At 43.3% G+C, this 25,735-nt stretch overlaps 1 protein-coding gene across 4 annotated transcripts in view; it reads left to right on the top strand.

The window, feature by feature from the left end:
* The window catches only part of LOC147020467 (galectin-5-like), a 30,523-nt gene extending 15,191 nt beyond the window's left edge, over positions 1-15,332 (top strand). For 2 of the 4 annotated variants that reach the window (XM_085895826.1, XM_085895825.1), the window contains exons 5-8: positions 7,413-7,550; positions 8,296-8,384; positions 8,538-8,703; positions 11,900-15,332. In XM_085895826.1, coding sequence (XP_085751952.1) covers positions 7,413-7,550; positions 8,296-8,384; positions 8,538-8,703; positions 11,900-12,046 — 540 coding nt within the window. In that variant the 3' untranslated portion in view covers positions 12,047-15,332. The remainder of the gene's footprint in view (positions 1-7,412; positions 7,551-8,295; positions 8,385-8,537; positions 8,704-11,899) is intronic. The other 2 variants (XM_085895828.1, XM_085895827.1) reach the window with 2 other exon arrangements.
* Positions 15,333-25,735: the final 10,403 nt, after the last annotated feature.

Below are 25,735 nucleotides of genomic sequence, written 5' to 3'. Positions count from 1 at the left end.
CCCCGTCAGCGAAGCGACGGGTTGTATTTGCTCGTATGCATATGTATATACAGAGACATGACAGAAGTAGACAGACACCTTAAATTTATTCATATCATCTGTATAATGCAAGTTCTACTCAGTGATTTGTACTAATACTCAACTATTTATTTGCAGAAATGAGTTTCTGGGTCGTTTATGACAATTAACTATGCCTTGAACCCAGGGAGCACACGACCTTTGCGATTTTCAAAGAGGACGAATTGTTGGCCAATCGAAAGGTGGAGTCAGCCAGCTTCAGATAGCTCAGAACCTTGGCATTCCGCTTTCTACGGTCAATCAGGTGATTGTGCAATTCACCAGCAAAGGCAAGGAATCCACAGATTCCCATTCTGGTCAACCTGGGCCATCAGAAAGGTGTCTTATTGCTGTCAAGCGGTCCATTGAGAAAACTCCCCGTTACAAGGCAGCAGATGTTGCAGAGAAGGTCCAGGTTAGCTCAAGAACTGCCTTGCGGTACCTTCGTTAACCGGGCTACTATGGGAGAGCAGCTAGGAGAAAACCTCTTCTTGGACCAGCCAACATTCAAAGGAGAAAGAAGTGGGCTGACGAGATGGCCAACAGACCCTTGGAGTTTTGGCAAACTCATTTTTTTCAGATGAGTCCCAATTTGCTCAATTTTCTGACAGTGGATGCATATGGGTCTCGAGACTTCCCAGTCAAGCGTTCTCTTTGAACCGATTGCAGCCATCTGTCAAACACGTTGGTTTTTCAGTGATGGTGTGGGGAGCAATCTGGAGCGCTGGTCGGTTAGAGCTTGTGGAGTGTGTTGGCAACATCAACTTCACGATATACATTTCTATCCTTGAGGATGGACTTCTCCCCGTCTTCTCCACTGGTCAGATGGTCAAAAACAACACTCTGTTCATGGAAGATGGAACCCCATGCCACACTGCAAAAAAGACCAAAGAATGGCAGGACAGAAATGGGATCAAGTGACTTCCATGGCCAAGTCAGTCTCCTGACATGAATCCCATTGAACACCTCTGGCCCATATCGGATCGAGCTGTGCGGAAAAAAAATCCAGGAAACCAACATCACGGGCAGAATTACTAAACCTTTTGCGTGTAGCCTGGGAAGAAATCCCGTAAGAGAAAATTTCAGAACTCGTTAGTTCTATGCCTGAAAGAGTAAAAACATTGAAATCTGTAAATGGCAAGTCTACCAACGACTAGTGTATGTATTAAAATGGATCAAATGTACTTCAAATGTTGAATAAATAAATTTTCAAAATCATGGTGTCTATATAAGTGTATACATATATATCTTCAACAGGTCCATGAACACATGGATAATGTGAATTTACCATTCTATCTGATTTGTTCCTTCCTCAATGGCATATGGCATGTTTATCTGTGAATCTCAATTAAAGCTGGAGAATTAAGTGAACCACCTGAAGAAAGGATCATTTATAACACATTGTTGTTGTTGCTGCTGCTACCGCCATGGTGGCTGTTGTCGTTCATGTGCTCCTTCTATGTACTTATATATTTTTCTATTGCTTTGCGAAGTGTTACTTTATATAATTTTGTGTGTTCCTTCTTTGTCCTACGAAAGGGTTCCCACTGTCTGGAATTATAAATAGTGCCATTGTAACCACTGCATTAATCTCCCATTCCTGCTTGTTCAATCCCATAAAGACAGGCTTTAAAATGGGTATCCTTTTGATTAAACTGACATATTTTTCTCCAAGTAAATTGATTATCAGCTTTGCAACCAAGTAAGTCGATTTTTAGCTTTCCAATGGTACCATTTTATTATCTTCGACAGCAGAATCTCTTTAGAATAAAGTGGGACGGATACACATATGTATGAACTGCTACTTCTCCTTTTAGTAATAGATGCAGTTCTGTGCTCTGCCTGGAACACAAGCATCATCCCAACTAACTGGAAGAGGGGCCTTGTTGTCCCTCTCTGGAAAGGGAAGGGTGATCGCCAAGACTGCAACCACTACCGAGGGGTGACGCTGCTGTCAGTACTGGGCAAGATCTTTGCTCAGATAATTCTTAATCAGGTTCGCCACCATCTGCTTGAGCACCAGCGTCCAGAGCAGTCAGGCTTCACACCAAAGAGGTCAACGATTGACCGTATCCTTGCTCTTTGGGACCTCACCAAACGCAGATGAGAATTTTGACAAGGGCTGCTTGCAGCCTATGTTGATCTCTGTAAAGCATTTGATTCAGTGAATCAGGATGCCCTCTGGAGGATTCTTGGTCTTTGTGGGGTGCCACCAAGACTGATCGATTTGATGTCTGAACTCTACTCTTGTACTGAGAGTGCAGTGAGATGTGGTAATACCATCTCTGACTTATTTCCAGTTGTTACTGGAGTTCATCACGGGTGTGTATTGGCCCCCACACTTTTCAATACTTGTATGGATTGGATTCTCAGGAAGATGTCGGAGAGATCAAGCTGCGGTGCATCGTTTGGGAATGTCAAGATCTCTGACCTTGATTTCGCAGATGATAGTCATCTTTGCGGAGACTTTAGATATCCTTTTGGTGACCCTCGAGGTGCTGAATGAGGAGTCGGAGCCACTGGGATTATGGGTTTCCTGGGTCAAAACTAAGATCCAGGCTTTCAATGACATCTTGGATGCTGCTGTCCTGTCTGTGCCTGTTTGTGGTGAGGATGTTGAGGCCGTGGAGAGATTCACTTACCTTGGCAGTGATATTCATGTCCCTGCTGGCTGTGAGTCAGAGGTCCACAGACGTCTGGGTCGGGCCTGGGCAGTCATGGATTCACTGGATCATGGTGTGTGGCACTGCCGGTACCTGTGCGGGAGGACGAAAGTCCCAGTCTTCAGGTTATTGGTGCTTCCAGTCTTGCTCTATGGATGCGAGACTTGGACTCTGACCAGGGATCTGAGACGGAGACTTAATTCCTTTGGTACCAGGTCTCTTCGGAGAATCCTTGGCTCTCGCTGGTTGGACTTTGTGTCCAACGAGCAGTTGCTGAGAGACTCAAATGAGATTTGTTACCTGCATAGTCTGTGAGCGTCAGCTGCGGCTGTATGGACATGTGGCTCGTTTTCCTGACGCTGATCCTGCTCACCACATTCTCTCAGCGAGGGAGTCTCATGAGTGGAGGAGGCCAATGGGCCGACCACGTACCTCGTGGTTGCAGCAGGTTGATCGGCATCTCAAGAAGATTGGGATGGGCCAGGCACCTGCCTGGGGATGGCCAGACGGAGACCTCTGGAGTACCGGCGGAAAGTGGACGCAGCGACGCGCTGCTCTGCCACATGCTCCCATACCTGACCTGACTAGCAGAAGCACATTGTAAAAATACCATGATCAAAAATAAAAAATATGGGCAATACCTCTGGGCGCTCACCTGGTAGAATAGTGATACTGAGGAGGAAGTCAACATGGCGTGGAATCGGCAAAATGTACCAATGAACCACACCAATTTTGGGGAGCAACCCCCCCCCCCAACCGTATACCCCATTCGACTCTGATTAAAAAAAAAAAAAAATATTTAATAGCGTGAACAAGCTGTGATACATCTCGGGTGATGAAGGTTGTGGTCAAGTTTCATTGTAATTCTGTGTGTAGTTTCTGAGAAAAAGCAAATAGCTATTTTTTGGGGGGCAATTCCCCAGTAGATCCCTTTTAGGGCCTGATTTTATTTTATTATTGTTATTTTTTAATGCTGTGAACACACTTTGGTACATACCATATGATGAAGGTTGTGGTCAAGTTTAATGTAAATCGTATGTGTAGTTTTAGAGAAGAAGTTGCAAATGTTTGGACGGACGGATGACGTGCCATCCCATAAGCTCCCCATAACTCAGTTCCAGGGGAGCTAAAAATTTAAGCCTTTTATTCTTGCACTGGTTGAAAGAGCTCAAAACTGGGAGGTTCATTCAGGAATGTCTTGAGTTGTTGTATGCACCTGGCACTTAAAGAAAAGAAGAGCAAGATGAGTTTCACAACTTATTTATTTATTCAACAAATTTCATTTGATAAATTTACCATGGATTATATGAAGTTAATTTTAGGCTTAGAAATGAAGTACAGGCTGTCTACAAAGTCTTGTTCAGCTTTTAAAATGTTATGACAACCAAGCCAACCATGATGCAGCTTTTTTGCATTTTGTCACATAACTCTTAATGTTTATTGTGTTCTTCAGTACACCTCGGCATGTGCACCTTTAGTGGCATGTAGCACATCCAAGCGATAATCCACTTCAGTCCACGTGTTGGGCCAACATATCCCTCACTGATGCTGTTTGTTGTCCTTGCATGAAGTGTTTCACTATCAGCAACAGTGGTTTGGAAAACAATCCCTGACATACCCCCACGAGGAAAAGTCTAAGGGTGTCATATCGGGAGACTTTGGAGGCCAGGACACTGTCCCAACATTTCCAATCATCTACCGGGGAAGTTCTTGGTTCTCCAGTTTGCACTATCTGCACTTTATATGTGTGAAGATGAAATCTCTCGTGTACAACGATAAGAGATTGCATCTTCACGCATATAAAGTGTAGATAGTGCAACCCTTGATCTTTACATTATAATTTTCCTGTTGGTTTGAATGAATTTGATGCGACTTTGACTATATATATATATATATATATATATATATATATATATATATATATATATATATATATATATATATATATATATATATATATATATATATATATTTTCTTTCTGAGGAGTGTTTCTGGATTTCATGGAGGGAGCGGAGGCGGGACAGACAGCATAAGCCTATTATATTGTCACGGATCCGGGATTCGAGGATTGCCACGAGGAGAAGCACTTGGATCCTTCCCGAACGCCCGGTCCTGAGTTCGCCAGGCACAGATAACTCCACGCACGGGCAGGTTGCGAGACAACCACATGAACGTCGATTGGCACGACCAATCTGGGCAGGGTTGCACTACTTCATGTGATGCCTTACCTGTAGATGGCCGGCTAATTGGGGTCTCGTGCCTTCAGCGTACACTCGGATTACTGCCGAGCTTTAGTGTGTGCTGGCTAACAAAGCAAATGAATGGGGTCCAACTTCCCATATAATTATACTTGTGCACTGTGTCGGACCAATAAAGGAAAAGACAACCGAGACGGATTGGAAATGACAACAAACAATTATTTATTACAAACACAAGCACGCAATTATTTAAAAGCAACTATTTATAAGCAAGAAAGCAAAAAGGCACATAAGAGCAGATTTCACCGTAACACATTTTTATTCAATCTTACTTGCATAAAAGACTTGGCCATCATTCACTCAGAGGCGAAGAATAAAACAAGCGCTTGAAAATAAAATAAAAGTAATGTATGGCGAAAAGGAAAGCAGTCTTTTTTTTTTCTCTCCCTCACCTCACAAATATACAAGAGAATGCGGAGGAACATGGATGGGGAAGATGGGCAGTGGTGATGTGACGCAATGGGAACATGCAGCTGCCCACGTTCCTAAGGTGCCGAGACCCAGTAGGCGAGTCGTCTCCGGCGTCCCGGTTAACGAGTCGTTAACTCCGGCGTTAACGAGTCGTTAACTATTCTCTTTCCACAGAAGCTCGACACCAACTGCTCGTGAAACCTTCCCTCCTTTACCCTCACGCTTTTGTTCCTTCCTTCACGAGCCTTCTTATTATTTTAGTCTTCTGCTCATGCGAGCTTGTCCCGTTCGCTTCTGCTTCTTCAGACTTCTGCGTCTGCTTTCTGAGCCATCTGCTCAGGAGCACTTTTTGTCCTTACTCGCACGAGCATTAAAGTGGAAATGTGATAAGCTCGAGAATCTCTTAAGCTGAACAGAATTTCAAATTTAAACTGCGGAATTGAACTTGGCAGCAGTTCCAACTGCTAAAAAGTGGGGATTTGTCCAATTTTCACATTGTTTTATATTCTGTTCATCTCCGGACAGTGTTTAGTATGACCCAGCCAGCTGTTCCTTATCAAACGTTTCATTGGTGTGCTTGCTTAAGTGCTTAGTCGTGGTGGGTAGAATCAACTACAAACACTCAATTCCAATCTTGGGATCAAAAGGAATTGAGCAGCGAACTGTAACTGCCGTTGATTCCGAGTAATTCCCACTTCATAGAAAGAAGTGGGTTTTTTGTCCCAGTTGACCATATTCCGGTTACACATGGCCTGGTAGTGTATTAATATAAAGGGAACACGTCCATAGGGCATCCCATTTGCAATATAGCAGCAAAAGCAAATCACTTGCAAATCAAGACGCCCAAGGGTGTGTTCCTTTTAAATGAACGAGTACATGCCCGTAAAATAAAAAATAATAATAATAATAAATAAATAAACCACACATCAATAGGCAAATACATCAACTGATAAAGTTTTGACATGTCATGTAAAAGGTCCTGTCGTGCAGTTTTGAACTATTACAGGAAGGTTAAAGAAGACGGTATGAAAGTTGCACGCTCACTTTGATCAATGGACTTTCCTCATCACTATAATACGTCCAATATGCCAAAACATTTCAAATATCAAACACCAGAGAGAGTAACTATTAGTGACAGTTGAGAATGCGGATTCAAAGAAACCAAAGTCTGCAACAGGAACAAGTTCGCTTTCAAATTGATGATTGAAAGTACTTTCTCCCTGGTAACTCCTTGGTTCGCTGCCTTTTCTTCCCCTCACCTTGCCCTGCCTTCCCATCCCCACTCTTCCTCGCTCCCCCACCCTTCCTCGCCCTCCCGCTCTTTTCCTCCCTCTTTCCCAACCCACTCTCCCCCACCTGCTCTCCCTCTCTCTCTCCCCCCTCTTTTTCTACCCCCCCCTTAGTATCCCTATCAGCAAAGCAAGGGGTGGTATTTGTACTGTACAAACTTATCAAATTCCAAAATCATCATATTTATTAACAGCAAAGGAAAAAAAAACAATTTGTGAGTGATCAAGGTGGCCTTTTTCCTGAACACCACTCTGGTCAATTGTTTGTCTGAAAAAAAATTATGAATTTCCTGTAGGTTTGGATTAATTTGAAGCAACTTTTACTGAATATTTTTTTTTTCTCTTTGAGGAGTATTTCCGTGTTTCAGGGTGCGACAGACAGACGGACAGCATTAGCCTTGTGTATATATATATATATATATGTATATATATATATATATATATATATATATATATGTATATGTGTGTATATATATGTATATATGTATATATGTATATATGTGTATATATATATATATATATATATATATATATATATATATATATATATATATATATATATACATACAATGTTGGATAAAACAATTTAATATTGTCTAAATTCCAAGCATCACTGAGCCCACCGTCTTTCCACAGTAACCCTTACTCTCCACAATCCCATAGATTTATTTCAGTTTTCTTTCTTCACCTTTTCAAATGTTTGCACTCCTGCTTCTCTCTCCCTTTCTCCTAGGGACCTGAGGGCTACCCCTTACCTGCTGCAACCCCTTTTCCTGGTGGTTATGGAGGTACATTTCCTCCTGCGTTCATGCCACCAGTGATGTCCTATCCATTTCCTGTTGCACCATCTTCGCAAGTCTTGCCAGTACTTGTGAGTGATTTATGGTATTGTACAAGGCTCAAACAATCCATATCAGTCAAATAGTGCATTACTTAGCTTAGATCTGACAATTGCAGCAAACTGAAAATGCTCAATCCGAATTTGAATTTGTGTTCATATTTTGAGCAGTGTTATCCTAGAACAACCTATGTGTTCCGATTCTTTAAATAAAGAATGTTCCAGGCAGCTTTTACCATCACTTTTACTTTATTATTTTTTTTTAAACACTCCAAGTGCAATGGTAAAAACCGTGCCTTTTCCACAAACAACCACTGTTCTGCCAGATCGGGAAGATCCGCCGTTGCCCTCTTAGCAGAGATGATGCAACATGTGGGTGGAACATGAATATGCATGAAGCAAAACATTGAATATGCATGAGACAAGACATGTGGAACATAAATATGAATTTTACATTCAAATTTTGTTACATCACAAGTGTCTAATCACTTTTTTAAGCCCCACTGAAGCCACTGACTTGTAAGCAGAGGCTTACAATATGAAGATGTGAGCATTTGATGAGGTATAATGTCTGGTCCTTCCTTGCTGGCATGTTTTTCATTTATATTTTCTGAAGGATTTATCATTTATCCCCTTCTGCCTGCTCTTCCCACTGACAATGTACCCAATGCAGCACCACTTTGACAATACCCTGCAATAACTCAGTCAAAGCCTTTATTTAATTTTAAAAGAGCATAAATGTATATAATTTTGAAATATTTTATCTGCGTCATTTCAGCCACTGCCATTCTCAAAGCCTATCCCTAATGGGATTCGACCTGGCTGGCGTTTGGTGATCAACGGAACTGTGAATGCAAACTGTGAACGGTCTGTCCTAACTTTGGTATTTCTATCATGTGTAATGCATTCGACAGAACCTTCAAGCTTGAAATGACACTTGTGAGAATAAGATGCTACATAGTTTCATTTTTGATTTTTAATTCTGACTGCATTCTTTCTTGCCTGCATTTGTGAGAGTAGTTTTGTTATCAACCTGATGGCATCGGCAACCAATGACAAAGTATTGCACTTCAACCCTCGCTTCGCACAGCCTGGGATAGTTGTTCGAAACTCGTGCATAAACAACAATTGGGGTTGCGAGGAAAGGGATGGTGGAATGCCCTTCCATCATCTGCAGCGGTTTGAAGTACGATTATTTATGTTCACAGCTTGCATGCACTTGCTTTGATAAAGTACTTTTATGTGCTGAGTCTCATGGATTTTTGGAATAATAATCGACATTGTGTGAATATAAATTGTCAATGGACACTCATTTAAGCAAATCGTTTTTGAGACGAATTTTTGTGAATTGCAAAAAATGTGAAACATTCTTTCTTTTTATTCATTAATTTTCATTTTTGCAATTGCTTTATTAATGACTAGCAAATACAACCCGTCACTTCTCTGACGGGTCAATAAAGTGTGTGGAGGGTGGGGGGGGGAGAGAGAGACAGACGGAGGAGGAGACAGGTGTAGGGTGAGAGGGGGAAGGGGAGGTAGAGAGGATGAAGGTGGGGAATAAGGGGGGAGTTGGGGAGAGTGACACCTCACCAAATGTTGCTATTCGCTGTGGGAGGGAAGGGTGCATGAGGAACACACGCACACGCACAGCGAGAGAGCGACAGAGATGTGGGAGGAGTGTGCTGTATTTTTTTATTTTTTTTTTGAGGAGGGGACAGAGTGAGAGAAAAGGGTGGGGGAGAAGAGGAAAAAAAAATGACAGGTGAGGGGTGGAGGTGGGGTGAGCAAAGAGAATATGGGATGCTTGATGACCGAACACGAACCCCCCCCCCTCCCCAAAAAAAATGTCAGAACAGCTGTACACACAATGACACAACAGAGTTTGTAAAGTAATCCGCTATCACATCTGCAAAAACTTTGATATTCCAATTCCAGAAAATTTGTGGGAAAATGAACCAAAAGGAATCGCTGAAAACGTTGAAGTACCGCTCATGTACGATCTGATGATCCCATCGAGCATGAACATCGAAAACAAAGCATTGCGACCAGATATCATACTTAGGTGCAAAAAAAAAGAGAAGAAGGCATTGCGAATTGAGGTGTTGATACCGGTGATTTTGGATCAACGATGCAGAAATCAAGAAAATAACCAAATACCACGACCTCAAGCATGAAGTGAAAAGATCCTGGAAGCTGAAGAATGCCAAAATTGTGCCAGTGATGACGAAGAACTTCGTGGGAATGATGATGAAGAAGAACCTCACAGAGATATTAAAAACCATCCTTGGGAATATCACTACAAATGAACTACAGTTGGAAGCCATTCTGGGCTCAGTAACGATCCTGAAGAGAGCCCTTGGCACAAAACCTTGAAAACATAAAACTTCACAGCTTGGTCTGTGAATCGTGACCCCTTACCCAAATGAAGATGGATGCTTTTGAGCCCACCCTGGGAGGACTCCATTCCACATTCTGAAACACACACACACACACACACACACACACACACACACACACACACACACACACACACACACACACACACACACACACACACACACACACACACACACACACACACACACACACACACACACACACACACACACACACACACACACACACACACACACTTCGAGACCTGAGAGGGATTCGTTCCACCTTCTGAAACCCGCATGTACAAAAACACTTCAGCTTGGTCCTGGTATAAAGCAAAAAAATAAAAAGCCTCTTCACTTGTAGCAACAAAAAAAAATTGTCTTTATTTGCAGAAACTACCGACTATTAATATATTGGCGGAACTATAATAGTATATTTATATTGGTGGAACTATGATAGTATATTTATATTAATATATTGGTGGAACTATAATAGTATATTTATATTAATATATTGGTGGAACTATAATAGTATATTTATATTAATATATTGGTGGAACTATAATTGTATATTTATGTTAATATATTGGTGGAACTATAATAGTATATTTATGTTAATATATTGGTGGAACTATAATCGTATATTTATGTTAATATATTGGTGGAACTATAATAGTATATTTGTATTAATATTTTGTAATGTTAGCAAATTGCCCAAAACGGAAACGGCAAACTGCGAATGTTATTACCGAAAAAAGGACCCCTGTGGACTGTGCCGTCATGGATTGCAAAAGCAGGTTATGAAGCATGGCGTTTCACTCAATGAATTTACACTTTCTGCACATCCCATAATTTTTTCTTCACTCAATATAATCGTCCGAACAGTCAAAAAAGTTGTTTAATGCTTTACTTAAATAAATGCACTAAGGTATAAAAATCGCTAATTTGTTAAAATTTTCGTATTTCACTCCAGATTTCAACTTATTTTGTTCACCAGATTCTCAAATTCTCAAATCCTTCTCTCAAATCCAAATCGGATTCTCAAATCCGACATGTTTAGATTATATACTTTCATTAGTCCGTGAGAGTAGATCGTCTTTCCAAATTGAGGCATCGGCTGAACAAAATGGTGGCTGAAGACTCCAGCAACCACAGAGGGCTGACCAAGATGGCATGCCGCCGTCTTGGAAAGGCTTGTTTTTTTTGTTTTTTTTTTTTGTGATGGGCACCCCCTAAATTATCCTCAAAAGGGGGGTTTTAATTAACCCAAACACCCAATTTTCACTCTTGCACTTCCTTGGAGTTTTCTTGGTATACATGTAAAGTTTCAGGCTGTTCGGTTTTATAGATTTGGAGTTATGGAGGAGAGACACAGACACAGACACAGACACAGACACAGACACAGACACAGACACAGACACAGACACAGACACAGACACAGACACAGACACAGACACAGACACAGACACAGACACAGACACAGACACAGACACAGACACAGACACAGACACAGACACAGACACACACACACACACAGCCTTTTATGAGTATAGATGTATCTAAAACTGTGTTTGTGAGTTTACTGGTTTTGCATTGATTCCAAAAATAGCCAAACTGTATTTATCTAATATTATTACACCTCAGAAATGTAGTGTCGTCTTGCTTGCCTTTAAGAATAGCAAATGGGTAGATATAGGAACATGCAAAATAACAAAAACCCATATTTTTGAGTAGAATCTTCGAATGTTGCAGGTTTGATGTGGGCATTGACTCTCTCTGCTGCCCCCCTCTCTCCCTCCTACTGCCCCCTCTCTCCCTCCTACTGCCCCCTCTCTCCCTCCTACTGCCCACTCTCTCTACTGCCCCCTCTCTCTCTACTGTCCACTCTCTCTACTGCCCCCTCTCTCCCTCCGACTGTCCACTCTCTCGACTGCCATCTCTCTATCTCCATTGCGCTTTGTCGCTCTGTCTGTACTCTTTTGGTCTTTCTCTTTGTCTGTGCAGATCCTCTTCCTGTGCACGGACACAGAGTTCAAGATCGCCGTGAATGGATCGCACTTTGTGGTTTACAAGCATCGTGTGCCTCCTCAATTAATCGACTGTTTTGATATAAATGAAAATATAACTTTGCATCATGTTCATATGGTGTGATTGGTGAGTGTTCCATGATAAAAAAAAGAAAGAAAAGAAATCACTTGATTTGCAATTGTTGTTGATTGTAGTACTTCTGAAATGTAAAATGAACAGTGGGTGAAGACAAAATTTGATTTTGTTTTTTTAAATATAGTAAACAAGCAGAGGTGGGTAGAATTTGCTCATTACTTGCTGAAAAAATTAGTCTTTATATTATTAGAAGATGCTATTGATGTTTGTGTGGTATGCATCAAGAGGGTCTTAAGGTCTACATGTCTAGGGCAGTGTGACCACTCCTCATTTTCATAAATGTCAAGGTGAGCCAATGAAAAAAGCCAAGAAAAAAAGCCAAAAGGTTTTGGAAAAGCGATGATAATAGAAAACCTATAAAAAAACCAAGACGCTAAGGTGAACAACGAATAGCCAAGATCTTGTGAAAAAAGCCAAGGAGTGGTCACACTGGTCTAGGGTGTAAAGGTCGAATTGAACAAAGGGGTACAAATGGTCTATAAGGGTTCTCAAGGTCTAAGGAGTATGTCGCAATAGTAGTTATGGTCTAAAGTCTCTTAAGGGGCTCAAAGGTCGAATGGGTGAAGGGGTTAAAAGCGTCTAAACAGTCTTAAAAGGTCAAAAGGATATGTTCCAATTGTAGTTGGGGGTCTAAAGGGGTGTAAGGATTCTAAAGGGTCTATCAGCCTATCGGGTCGAAGCAGTATTGAGGGTTCTAAATATCTAAATGGGTCCAAAGGATGTGCAGGTCTAGAGGGTGTATGGGGTTTATTGGGGTTTAAAGGGTCATATGGGGATCTAAGGTGTCTAAAGGTCTAAACTCTCAAAAGGATACAATGCAATAGTAGTGAGGGTCGAAATGGTCTTCAAGGTGTAAAGGGTCTTAAAATATCAAAAGGGTGAAGGGGTCTAAAGGGTATGTTCCAATAATAGTTCAGGGTCTAAAGGAGTGTAAGAATTTTAAATGGTCTAAGGTTTTGAAAGTGTCTTATGGGTCTGAAAAGGCTCAGGGGTTTAAAGGGTCTTTAACAAAATAGGTTGGATTGATCGAGGCTTCACCATGTTTTTCGGTTTTATTGTAATGGATGTATTTTTATGCAGTTATGAGAGTTCATGAATACGAGTACTGTATCAACAATTTTTATTGGGAGCCAACTATTTGAATGATCAGGGATACTCACATGGTCCCTCCTTGAAATGCAATTTTTTTTTCTTTTAATCTCTGCTTTCTCTGCTCTCTTCTTCCCACCCCCATTTGCCACCCATTTTTCCTCTCCACAACATGTGCTTCCACTTCTCACATCTACTTATCCGAATTGGCTCAAAGCCATTAACTACATCAACAAAGTTCAAATCTCATTCAACAATGTCTCTGCAGACCATTATGACTGCACAACCTAACTAGTCAACTTAATTGCTGATGGGGTCCCAAGCTCAGGAAAAATAACTCAAATGGCACTCAGTAGAGTGCATGCTTCCTCCAAGCTGAACAGTTTACATTTTGTATCCCATTAATAGGCCAGATCTGCATCCGGACCAGAACCAAAATCGAATCGGCTTGTTCTGATCACCTTCCTAACTCATCCACCAAGATTTGTCATTTGAAATATCATGAAAAAAAAAAAAATATATATATATATATATAATCTCGTTTTTGGCCCCATCTTAATAGTGACGAATGACTTGGAATTTTTTTTCTCATCCTGATCTGCATCCTCACCAAAATTGAGTCAATTCTTCCTTGTGACACACCCAAACCTGTCCACCAAGCTTCATCCGAATCCATCCATAACCTTTTGAGAACCTGACAGACAAAGAAACAGACATATAGGGGTGAAAACATAACCTCCATCCACCTTTGGTGGCAGAGGTTAAAAAAAATAACGTCTCATCTCATCTCATCTCATCTCGCTTTCACTTTGATTTTATTCTGTAATGGAGATAAACAAACACACCTTTATATGTGCATTCATGCTCATAAGTAGAATTTCGAATTCTACCATATCCTCCTCCTCCCCTTCATTCGTGAACAGTACAAGGCTGCGAGTAGCATCATTGGCTGGGGGCACAGCTGTGCAACTGATGCCAGTACTCATTTTGATGACCTCGGAAGGATGACTGGCTGAGTTAACCCAACCTGGTGTTAATTCAACAGTGAAGCAGGGGCTTGAACTCAGGATCCGAAGCCAGCCACATTAATTGTTAAGCTAGCATCAGGCCTATCCCACCATATGAGTGCACACGATTAATTGTTATTTCGTGAAAGATCCTGAATCTCACTGAAAACACCGTGCGACTGTTATCACGTGATCACAATGCTTGCTTGATGATTCGTTTTGGTTCCAAGTCACCTTGGGATCTACCAAATAGATGCTTTGTTGGCATACACATGGAGATGTTTTGCATTCATTTTCCAAAAAATATTTCAGTCACTTTTAAAATTGTGCCAAGTCGTTTTGTACATTGTTGGGAGTCCTTAAAACAAGCCACAGACTTCAGTCATCAATGCAGAATTGCTCGCCATTCGCATATGAAGAAGACCATTCACCTGAAACATGCTAACCACCAGGTCAATTTGTTTCTGGTGGAGAAGCTTCTTTCCCACCAGCAACTACACTGGGATAGCAAGTGGTGTAATTTGGTGTCAAGGAGCGTCCAAGAACATCAGACCACTTATTACCCACAGTACAGGCAGGAATTTATATTTTGTTGAGGGTGCTGGAGTTAATTTCACTTCTCTTCCCAAAGAACACAATGGGATCTTTATCATCTACCACCTAATACTAGCAGATGACACGCCCAGCTTACGTCCATATGATGGATGGCACACACATTTATTGAATCATCCTGCCTGCATAACACCAAATTGATAGTTTATAGGGGGGTTGGGATTCGAACAGCTCAGTGGTGTGTGCATAACTCGAGGATATCGTGTGAGCCCTACTCCTTATTGTACTTGGTTCCTGAAACCAAACAGAACTTTAAGCCTCAATGAATCCCGATTCTGAATCATTATTGAACATGAACATCACCTTCAAATCAACAACTTTCACTCCTCATTCTGAAACCACATCACCACACCTTACAGTTCTCAACCATCTCCTTCAAACACATCTGCATGCTTATAATATTTATCTTATTTCTTTAAAGGGTCTTCAGGGCTCGTGGTGTTGAACGGACATTTACATTCCTGTAATTTCACATTTTAACCATTTTATGCATTTAACAATACAATGTTTGCAAATGGTGTTGGAACATGTTATCATACATAAATAAATGAATATGCTAAAGGCCATTTTGTCCCATTGAAAAATCTTTAACTTTTTGTTTTTTTTCCAATAGGGATAAGACAGAGGTTAATATTGAGATCATCTGCATGTTCCAAGCATGCATCCACACCTGTGTTCCCCTAAAATCTGTACAAGGAAACATGGGTAAGCAAAAAGCCATATGCCTTTTGAAGCTTGTGTTGTATCTTCCTCCAGCATACCCTTCAACAATCCCACGCAGCTTATTGATGACAAACAAGAAAAAAAAACATCACGGAGAGGAGCTGATCAACATCGTTAACGCACATGCACCACAATGACTTGTCGAGGAAGCGTTTACATGTAACATCGTGACATAGATGAAATGTAAACACTTCTTTTTAAATTTTAAAAATTATTTTTAAAGTGTGTGGTGTCACATAATCACGTTGTCCCATCCTTTTGAGGTTGGTGAAATGAGTACCAGTGTACCAGTAATAGAGGGCATTGCATCAGTGGCACAGCCAGGTCCCCGGAAAATGATGCAATCAGCAGCCATAGGCTGCACACGATAGCTAACATATAAAAAAGACATCAAATGTCCAAGCTGCCATTGTTTTAGTAATTTTATTGTGCGGAGTTAAAGGACTAGCCCATACTTATTTATGTATGGTGATTCACACATCGAACAAAGACTTCAAGATCATCAAATACATTTTTGTTGCAACTTAACAGGTTTATCTCTGGCATAGTGGTGACCTTTCCATTGTGAAGGTGGAACAGGTCCCATGTTGACATTGTCCTTGAAGGGTCCAGCTTTGCCATAGTAACCCGAGAATGCTGGATTAAAGACGTCGTTATACTCCTGAAGGTGCGTATGGAATTGAGTACACATGTGGAGAGGCAGTGTGAGCTGGGTCTACAAGAACAGACTGAAAATAGCTGACGGTGCTTTCACTTGGATTGCTTCATCACCGGCTGTGTCATGTCAGCCTGGGAGGCCGTGAAGCTTGGTTGTTGGGGGTGAATACAGGTCATAGCAGGGCAAAATGCACATTGCAAGACTGGACTTGTGTTTCATGGGAGAGGTTTGTGATGCAAATTTTGTCAGCAATACCATTAAAAATATGTGGTAGAGCACAAGTTTGAGATAGTTTGGTTCACCCTGGTCTTGAAGGAAGAGAGGATAGTTCAGCTGCAAATGTTGAGAGGTCTGTAAGATCGGCCCAGTAGGGTCATCTCGATGAACTCCCCTGACCAGATTGTTGTTGACCTTGTAGGTACGCGAAGGACGTGGGCTCATCTCACTTTGCATGGGCTGATGAAAGCATGGGGTTGCTGGTGAGTGTGCAGAACGCGGTGGTGTGTCGCTGCCATTGTTTCTACTTGTACCATATTGTGGTATTGAGGCCGAAGTAGAGGTTGATATCCATGTGTATGTGCCACGTAAGCTCACCAATTTCTTTTCATGGAAGGGCTGAAAGCTATCCCACAACGCTGCCACCATGCCAGAGGGCTATGTTTAACTTCAAGTCGACACACAAAATGAATCACAATACCAACAGTGATGAAACAACAAGGATGTCATGCAAACACAAAGAACAGTTCAAGAGAAGTGCCAACCCCCACAGCTGGAACACCCACCACTGAGTGCCATGAATATATAACGGTGCTTGAGGGAAGGATGAGATTGAAGAGATAACAATGTTGATTCACAGGTGGGGGAAAAAGAGGAATGATTGAGTGGAGGTGAGTAGTGAGTCTGGATTTTGGGAGTTTCACCAGAAGGGGGTTGTTGACAGACTGCGTGCACCTTGTGGAAACCTCTGGGAGTGGGAAGGGGGAGAGGGAGGAAGAGCGTGGAAAGGGCAGAGGGTGTAAGACCATAAAGGAGGCAGTGGAAGACAGAGAGACTTCCGACTTCTCTGTGATAGGCCCATAGACTGAGCTTAATCACAGGAGATTCCAATGATTTTTGAAGGCCATGTTTTCATAGCATCAAGCTGAATAAGATGTGAGGCCATGGCATCACCTCAAAGGGGAGAACAGTACTCCACCAGGCTGTGGATAAAGGCCTCGTAGGTGGATAAAAGCTCAGGTGTGCCAATTGGAAAGACTTTGCACGATGGAGGAATGTTCGGTAGGCAACTTGCTTTTTCGGCCAACTGAGATGTGGTTTGCCCAAGAAAGGTCGGAGCTGATAATGAGGCCCAAATGTTTCCTAACTGTACGCCCATCTTTCAGCTCGACACAAAAAACACGAGTTCCTTCCTTGCTAATAACAACACCTGGCAGCCATTTCACTCCAAAGTATAAACATGGTTACCCCAAACATGCAGCCTACTGCTTCTTTATCAACCATGTCATAGGCTCTTTCAGCTTTCGTCAAGTTCAGTACATAAACAAGATCATTCACAGCAAAGTCACTCAATGCAGCCATTGGATCATGATGGTATTTCTGACTCTGACGCTTGTTATCAACAATTTCACTGATGTTAGGATGAACAAGAGAAAGACTGCTTTTGAGTTCTCGCTTCATAAGCAATTTGGCTGGCGGCACTCCAGTTATATTATGTGGTCTGGTAATGTAACCTAGCAACATGCGTGACAAACGTGTTTGAAGCAAACCTTGAGTAACCCGCCTAAACCCTTGCATGATAATCTGCACAGCATGCTCTGCCTGACCATTAGAAGCGGGTTTAAACGGAGCAGAACGGACATGTTTGATACCATTCAACCTCATGAATTCCTGAAATTCCTGACATGTAAAACACGAACTATTATCGCTTATCAACACATCAGGTAGACCGTGAGTAGCGAAGATGACACGTAAATTCTCAATGGTGGTGGCAGAAGTGCTGGTAGACGTGATAGAGCACTTAATCCACTTGGAAAATGCATCAATGACAACAAGGAACATTTTCCCTAAGAACAGACCTGCAAAGTCAACATGAATCCTGGACCACGTTTGGAAGACCATAACCAAAGACTCAGTGGTGATTCCGCTGGTGACTTGCTGAGCTGCATACACGTATCACAACAATGAACACAAGATTCAAGTTCAGAATCAATACCAGGCTACCAAACATGAGACCTTGCGATAACTTTCATCGTAATAACACCAGGGTGGGTACTATGGAGTTCAGAAACCAACTTCTCTCTTCCCTGCTTTGGCATGATGCCACGTCGGCCCAAAAGGAAGCATTCTGACTGGACAGATAACTCATCTCTACAACGTAAATATGGTTTGTACTCTTCTGAGTCTGGTATACGGGACCAATCGCCAGTCATAACACAATGCTTAACTACAGACAGCACAGGATCTCTGTTAGACCACAATCTCACTTGAGCAGCAGTGACTGGAGAATTGGCACTCTCAAACACATTCATAGCTCATACAAGGTCAGCAGGTTGAGGGGTATTGTTACATTCAGTGATAGGTACCGGCAGTCGACTCAATGCATCAGCACAATTCTGAGTGCCAGGCCTGTAACGAATACTATTATTGTCACCAGACAGCATCAAGGCCCACCGCTGAACACGTGATGATGCATTGGTGTTGATTCCCTTGTTCTCTGAAAACAAGAAGGTGAGCGGTTTGTGATCAGTTTCGAGCTCAAATTTACGACCAAACAAATACTGATGCATCTTGGTTACCCCAAACACACAGCCTACTGCTTCTTTATCAACCATGTCATAGGCTCTTTCAGCTTTCGTCAAGCTGTAAGCATACGCAACAGATTGTAACTTGCACGACTCATTGGCTTGTTGTAACACACAGCCTACCCCATAGGCACTGGCATCACATGACAATACAAGATGCTTACATGGATCATAATGAACAAGCAACTTGTTAGAACACAATAGATCTTTAGCTTCCTTGAAGGCATCATCCTGGGCCTTGCCCCAAACCCAAGTTTTCCCTTTCTGAAGTAACTGATGCAGGGGTTCTAGCACTGTGCTCACCTGCAGCAAGAAAAACACCATAATGGTTGAGCAAACCCAAAAAGGAACGCAATTGTGACACATTTTCCGGTTTGGGTGCATTTTTGATTGCTTTGACTTTGGAATCACACTGCATGATCCCAGCAGCAGTGACTCTTCTGCCTAGGAATACAACTTCGGGCACCATAAGCACACATTTCTCACGTTTCAGTCTGAGTCCTACTTTGTCCAAACGATGCAGGACTTCCTCCTGGTTACTCACGTGTTCTGCAGTGTTGCAACCTGTGATCAGGATGCCATCCTGGAACACGACAATCTTTGGCACAGATTTCAAAAGACTCTCCATGTTTCTCTGAAAGATGGCAGCTGCTGAACGTATTCCAAAAGGAAGGGATTGTAGATGAACAGCCCCTTGTGAGTGTTGATGCACATGAGTTTCTTTGACTCCTCATCCAGCTCTTGTGTCTGTAGGCAGATGTCAGATCTAACTTGGTGGATGGCAGCTGCTGAACGTATTCCAAAAGGAAGGGATTGTCGATGAACAGCCCCTTGTGAGTGTTGATGCACATGAGTTTCCTTGACTCCTCATCCAGCTCTTGTGTCATGTAGGCAGATGTCAGATCCAACTTGGTGAATGACTTTCCACCAGCTAATATCAAAAACAGATCATCCGCTTTGGGCAGTGGATCCTGATCCTGCATGGAGTGGTGATTTATGGTCACCTTGTAGTCCCCGCAGATCCTCATTGCTCCATTACCTTTCAGGACCAGAACAATTGGACTAGCCAATTCATTGAACTCAACAAGAGAGATGACCCCCTCACTCTGGAGTCTCTCAAGTTCACACTCGATCTTTTCCATCATCAAGTAGGGAACAGACCTAGCTTTACAGTAGATGGGCTTTGCTTCTGAGTCCAGGTGAATCTTAACTTTCAACCCCATGAAGTATCCAATTCCTGGCTCAAACAAAGATGGAAACTTATCCAGTACTTGAGCACAACTGAACGCCTCCACTGAAGACAGCTTTTTGATGTCATGCCAGTTCAGCTTTATGCTCTCAAGCCAGTTCCGACCGAGTAATGTAGGGCCATTACCTGGTACAACCCTCAAAGGCAGTTCATAAGTAACACCATCATGACACACTGACATCTGTGCTGCCAATCACCGGAACAATTTCCTTGGTGTAGGTACGAAGTTTGGCCTTCAATGGACTCAATTTGGCCTTCATAGTCCTACAATTTGTCAAATGTCTCCTGGCTCATAATTGACTGACTCGCCCCTGTGTCCACTTCCATTGACACCTGCTTGCCATTCAACTGAAGATCAACAGTTGTCGGTGCAGTGCTGTCATGGATTGAAAACATCTCATACTCCTCACCATGCAGTGACGACTCATCAGCTCCAGCAACATGCTTGCCATCATCCACATGATGGGTGGTGCCAATACTATCACCACTGCTGGATTGGGAACACCTCTTTTGAAGATGCCCGATCTTGCCACATCCGTTACATGTGTACCGCTTGAAACGGCACTGGTGAGCCATATGATCTGCACCACAATGCCAACACAAGTTCTTGGGGTCTCTTGCAACCGATAAAGCAGGTTTCAAACACACAACTGGCTTAGGTGTAGCCTTGTACGAAGATTGCGCAATCTTATTTACAGTATCTGCACTTGAAGAGTCCTGGCTCTTCGACGAGATCTCCTTCAGGTTTTCAGCAGTTGTCATGCATGCCCGTGCAATCTTCACTGCTTTTCCGAGATCAAGGTCATCTTGTTGAGCGAGGAGTTTTTGTAAGATGACATGATTTACCCCAATCACAAAAATGTCTCGGAGCGTCTCATTCAGTACAGCACCAAACTGACACGGTTCTGCTAAACGGCGCAGATCAGCAACAAAACGGGAAATGTCCTGATTTTCCTGTGGAGTGTGTGTATAAAACTTGTACCTCGATATGATTAGACCAGCTTTCGGCTTGAAGTGTGGCTTGACGAGCTCACAGAGTTCTTCCTAAGATTTGTAGGTAGGTCGCCGTGGTGACAGCAGGTTTTTCATGAGTTCGTACACCTTATGCCCGCACACGGTCAACAACACAGCATGACGACGGATGGCATCACCAACAGCCTCCATGTTGTTGTCCATAAAATAATGGTCAAGCCTCTCCATTGGAGTATTCATGGAGAATGCCGACAGTCGCCATCGAGACATGGATAGTGTTTTTTACCTCATCGCCACTTGTAATGTCGTGATGTACAAACAATCAGACCGATCACGATGCATTCAACTTCACGAAGGTTTTATTGAGAATACTCAGCTCCATTGCTGGTCCCGTGTGTCACTCATGCACACAGGGCAATCACGTTAAACCCAAGGAAGGGCAATACATCACAGTGGAGCTGTCAGCAAATAGATAAAGAGGATTTAACAGAGAGTCAGAAAGATCGTTGATGAAGATTAGGAAGAGGACCGGGCCCAGAAAACTGTCTTTGGGCACTCCAGCATTGACAGGAAACGGGGATGAAATGGCCCTGTTGAGAGCCACACATTGTTTATGAGAGTAGAGGAAGTCATTTAGCCACGTGTGGAGTCTGCCTTGGATGCCATAGGCAGAGAGTTTGGAGAGTAATTCATGGTGCCAGACTATGGAATACTTGGGATATGTCCAGAGACATGGCCCTGATCTCATGTCTAACATTGAGGGCCTCCATCCATTGTTGGGTGAGTTAAAGCAGCATGTCCAACATGGAGTGACCTGGACTGAAACCAAATTGGTGATCTGAGATGAGGTTGTTGGAGAAAAGGAAGGTTTTCATATCAACTGTGATGATGGATTCTACAGTCTTGCTGATGAATGGAAGTAAGCTGAGAAATGAATGTAAGTAAGAATGGAAGTAAGGTCTGTAGTTGAGGGTATCAGTTCTTGCACCTTTTAATGTAATGTAGTGAACCTTGTTGAAGAAAGCGTGCTTTAATGGCTTGTGATCAGTGTAAACACAGAACTATCTACCCTTAAGTGCGTAATGAAAATTGTGGATTGCAAGGTAAACTGCCAGTAACTTGTAGCTTTAAATGGTGTATCTTGTCTCTATTGCAAGCTTGGTGTTGGCTTAGTGGTTAGGGTGGCTGGCTTGGGATCTTAGGGTCCTGCATTTGAGCCCTGTTGGCTGTGGAATTAACACCAGGTGGGGTTGACTCAACCTGTCATCCTTTTGAGGTTGGCAAAATGAGTACCAGTGTATTGGTATCGGGGCATGTGGAAGAAATAAAATTAATTATGTTCTTGAATTCCCAATTATATTCACTTGCTGCTTTTAGTTGTTTTAACTTGCTACTACTGCTTTTAACAGGATAAAATATCAGAAAACATTACTGCCCTACATATAAAAGGTGCAAAAACAGATCCCTGCAACGACAGACCAATCAGCCTTCTCCCAATCAGCAAAGTTATGGAATCCATCATCGCTTCAGACATTAAATCCTTACTCTTCTCCAATGGCTTGATTTCCGATCATCAATTTGGTTTCAGACCAGGTCACTCTACCCTGGATATGCTGCTTCTGCTCTCCCAACATTGGATGGAAGCCCTCAATGCCAGACAGGAAATCCGAGCCGTATCCCTGGATATATCACGTGATTTTGACACAGTCTGGCACCCTGCCCTACTCACCAAACTCTCTTCCTATGGTATCCAAGGCCATCTCCACTCATGGCTCGCAGACTTCCTCTCCTGTTGCAGTCAACGTGTGGCCCTAAATGGAGTTCTTTCATCCCCTCTTCTTGTCCAGGCTGGAGTTCCTCAAGGTAGCGTTCTGGGCCCTGTTCTTTTTCTGGTTTTCATCAGTGATCTCTCCAACTCTAGAAAATCCTCTATATCTCTTTGCTGATGACTCCACCCTCTGCCATACCATCGGTCATCCCTCAGACCGGCAAGCAGCATCCTCTTCGCTCACTGCAGATCTGGGTAAAATCAGAAACTGGTCCAACACGTGGAACATGTCTTTCAATCCGGACAAATCTCACACTCTCACTATGTCTCTCCGAACGGAACGTTTATAACCCCCCCCCCCATCCACTTTCTCAACAATCCTCTGGAAGAAGTCCTTTCTTTCAAGCTTCTGGGTCTCACTATCTGCCATGACCTTTCCTAGGAAAGCCACAATTCAAACCTCGCCTCCAAAGCCAGTCGCCGACTGGGAATCCTCCATCATTAAAAGTCATTCCTCGGCCCACCTGAGCTCCTGACCACTTACAAAGCTTTCGTCTGCAGCCTGATAGAGTACTGCTCTCCCCTCTGGGCTGGTGCTCCTGCCTCCCACCTTTCTCGGCTTCATACTGTGGAAACCAAGGCATTTCGGATAATTGGCATCTTCTGCAATGAGGCTGAGTCTTTGGGCCTCTCACTCTCTCACCGCAGGCTGGTCAGTGGTCTTTCTGTCTTCTGCCATCTCTCCAGCCTCACCCCCCCTCCCCGCTCTCTATCTGCGATTTGTCCCCACCACATTTCCGCATGGCGTTCAAGGTCCGCCAACAACCCCTTCTGGTAAAACTACCAAAATCATGAATCACTGCCCACATTCACATTTTCATTGCTCTTTTTTCCTGCCTTTGGAATAAACTCCCTCACTCTATTAAATCTCATTCTTCCCTCCAGGCCTTCAAAACAGCTGTTCACCACCACCTCTTATCATCCCCCATCCAAATCCTCGATCTTTTCACCCAAGCCCACCTCCTTCAAATTCCCTGCTTTCCTTCCTGAAAGTCCCTGTAATGTCCACCTTGTATTCCCCATGTTCCCCACCCCATCCCTCTCCCTTCCACAGATCTCCTAATGTCTTTGTTCCCCACTGTTTTGTCCTTCCCACTCCCTCCCCTCCTGTCTCATGCCCCTCTTGTCTCATGCCCCTCTTGCTGTGCGTTGTGTGTTAGCTCTCACACGAGCCTCGACAAGGTAAAAAAAGAAAAAGGTGTTATTTTTGTAGTGGAATCAAATTGACTCAGTAAAATCTCCTTTTACAGTCTTTTGATCTCCATAGTGATGGATCTCCATAGTGAACCTTCTCGAAGGGAGGTGGAGCCGAAAACGGGGAGGAGCGAAGGGCGGAGCCCCGCGCTATATAAGGCGGACCGCGCGCGGGGCTCACTCTCTCTGTCGGGGTCGAGTGCTTCTCTCTCTTGGTGGGCAGGGTCGAGCTCGCTCTCTCTCTCTCTCTCTCTCTCTCTCTCTCTCTCTCTCTCTCTCTCTCTCTCTCTCTCTCTCTCTCTCTCTCTCTCTCTCTTGGTGGCCAGGGTCGAGCTCACTCACTCTCGCTCTGGTCCATGAGCTCTCTGTCGGGGTCGAGTGCTTCTCTCTCTTGGTGGGCAGGGCCAAGCTCGCTCTCTCTCTCTTGGTGGCCAGGGTCTAGCTCGCTCTCACTCTCTTTGTCTGGGTCGCTGACGTCATCTCTCTCTGGTCTATGAGCTCTCTGTCTGGGTCGTCGACGTCATTCTCTCTCTGGTCCTGAAGCCCCTTCTGCCCTTCAGTCTTTTCTGGTTCGGTCGTGGGTCGTGAAAGCACCACCAGCAGCAACGCCGGAGAGAGCTCACTGACCACGCCAAGAACCCGAGGTCAGGCGCGGCTACGCAAGGCCATGGGGAGTCGACGTCGCGACCTGCCCACCGTCGTGCCACGAGGGCGCGGGGAAGACCCTTCAGTCTCACGGGGCCCGTTCGGTCCTCCAGGTCCCGTGCCATAAAGGTTTACAAACCCCGTCTACCTCCCTGCCTATGGGGAGGGTTTTTCTTTGCTTTTGTATGACTGCTGTGGCGCGGTGTCCCTATAAGTAGACCTGTGTAAGTGACTGTACATTGCTCGTATTCGGTGGTAACACTTTCTATTTGTTTCTTGTACATTGCATGACTGCCTTGCTTCTGAATACATGTGCGTTATAATAAATGTCCTTGTGTGAAATGTATCCCGTTCGTCGTCTTTTTCCCTTTTGAAAGTGCCATCTTGAATCGCGGAATAAATTAGTAGTGGATTTTGAACACCCGGGTAAAGAAGAGAATCTGATCCATCGAGGTCGGCATTAACACCGCTCGGTTATCACTGCAGCACGGAACGGACTGCTTAAGCGGTTCGTGTCCTAGGCCGACCTGCGGCGAGGTATGATCGCCCGGTTGACGGTCGACTACTCGCGCAGGTACTTAGGTAGGTCGAATTTGGCGAGAAACCCTATCCTGCGCAGGTGGGCAATTGGCACGATCGTGGTGAGGTTAAACCCCCACCTGTGACTGGCTCCTGGCGGTAGTTCCAGGAGGGTCATGACTGAATTGATCGTCCGGTGGGTGACGCGGTTGTGATTGGAGTTACGCAATCGCTCAACGCCTGGCGGGCCACAATTCGTAACAATAGATATATATATATATATATATATATATATATATATATATATATATATATATATATATATGTATATATGTATATATATTTATGTATATATATATATATATATATATATATATTGT

The sequence above is a fragment of the Eptatretus burgeri genome, chromosome 9 (genome assembly GCF_056783735.1).
Source record: "Eptatretus burgeri isolate ZD-2024b chromosome 9, Ebu_testis_v1, whole genome shotgun sequence".
Taxonomy (NCBI): domain Eukaryota; kingdom Metazoa; phylum Chordata; class Myxini; order Myxiniformes; family Myxinidae; genus Eptatretus; species Eptatretus burgeri.
The sequence above is the reverse complement of the archived record's forward strand: the minus strand, read 5'-3'. Positions and strand labels throughout refer to the sequence as shown.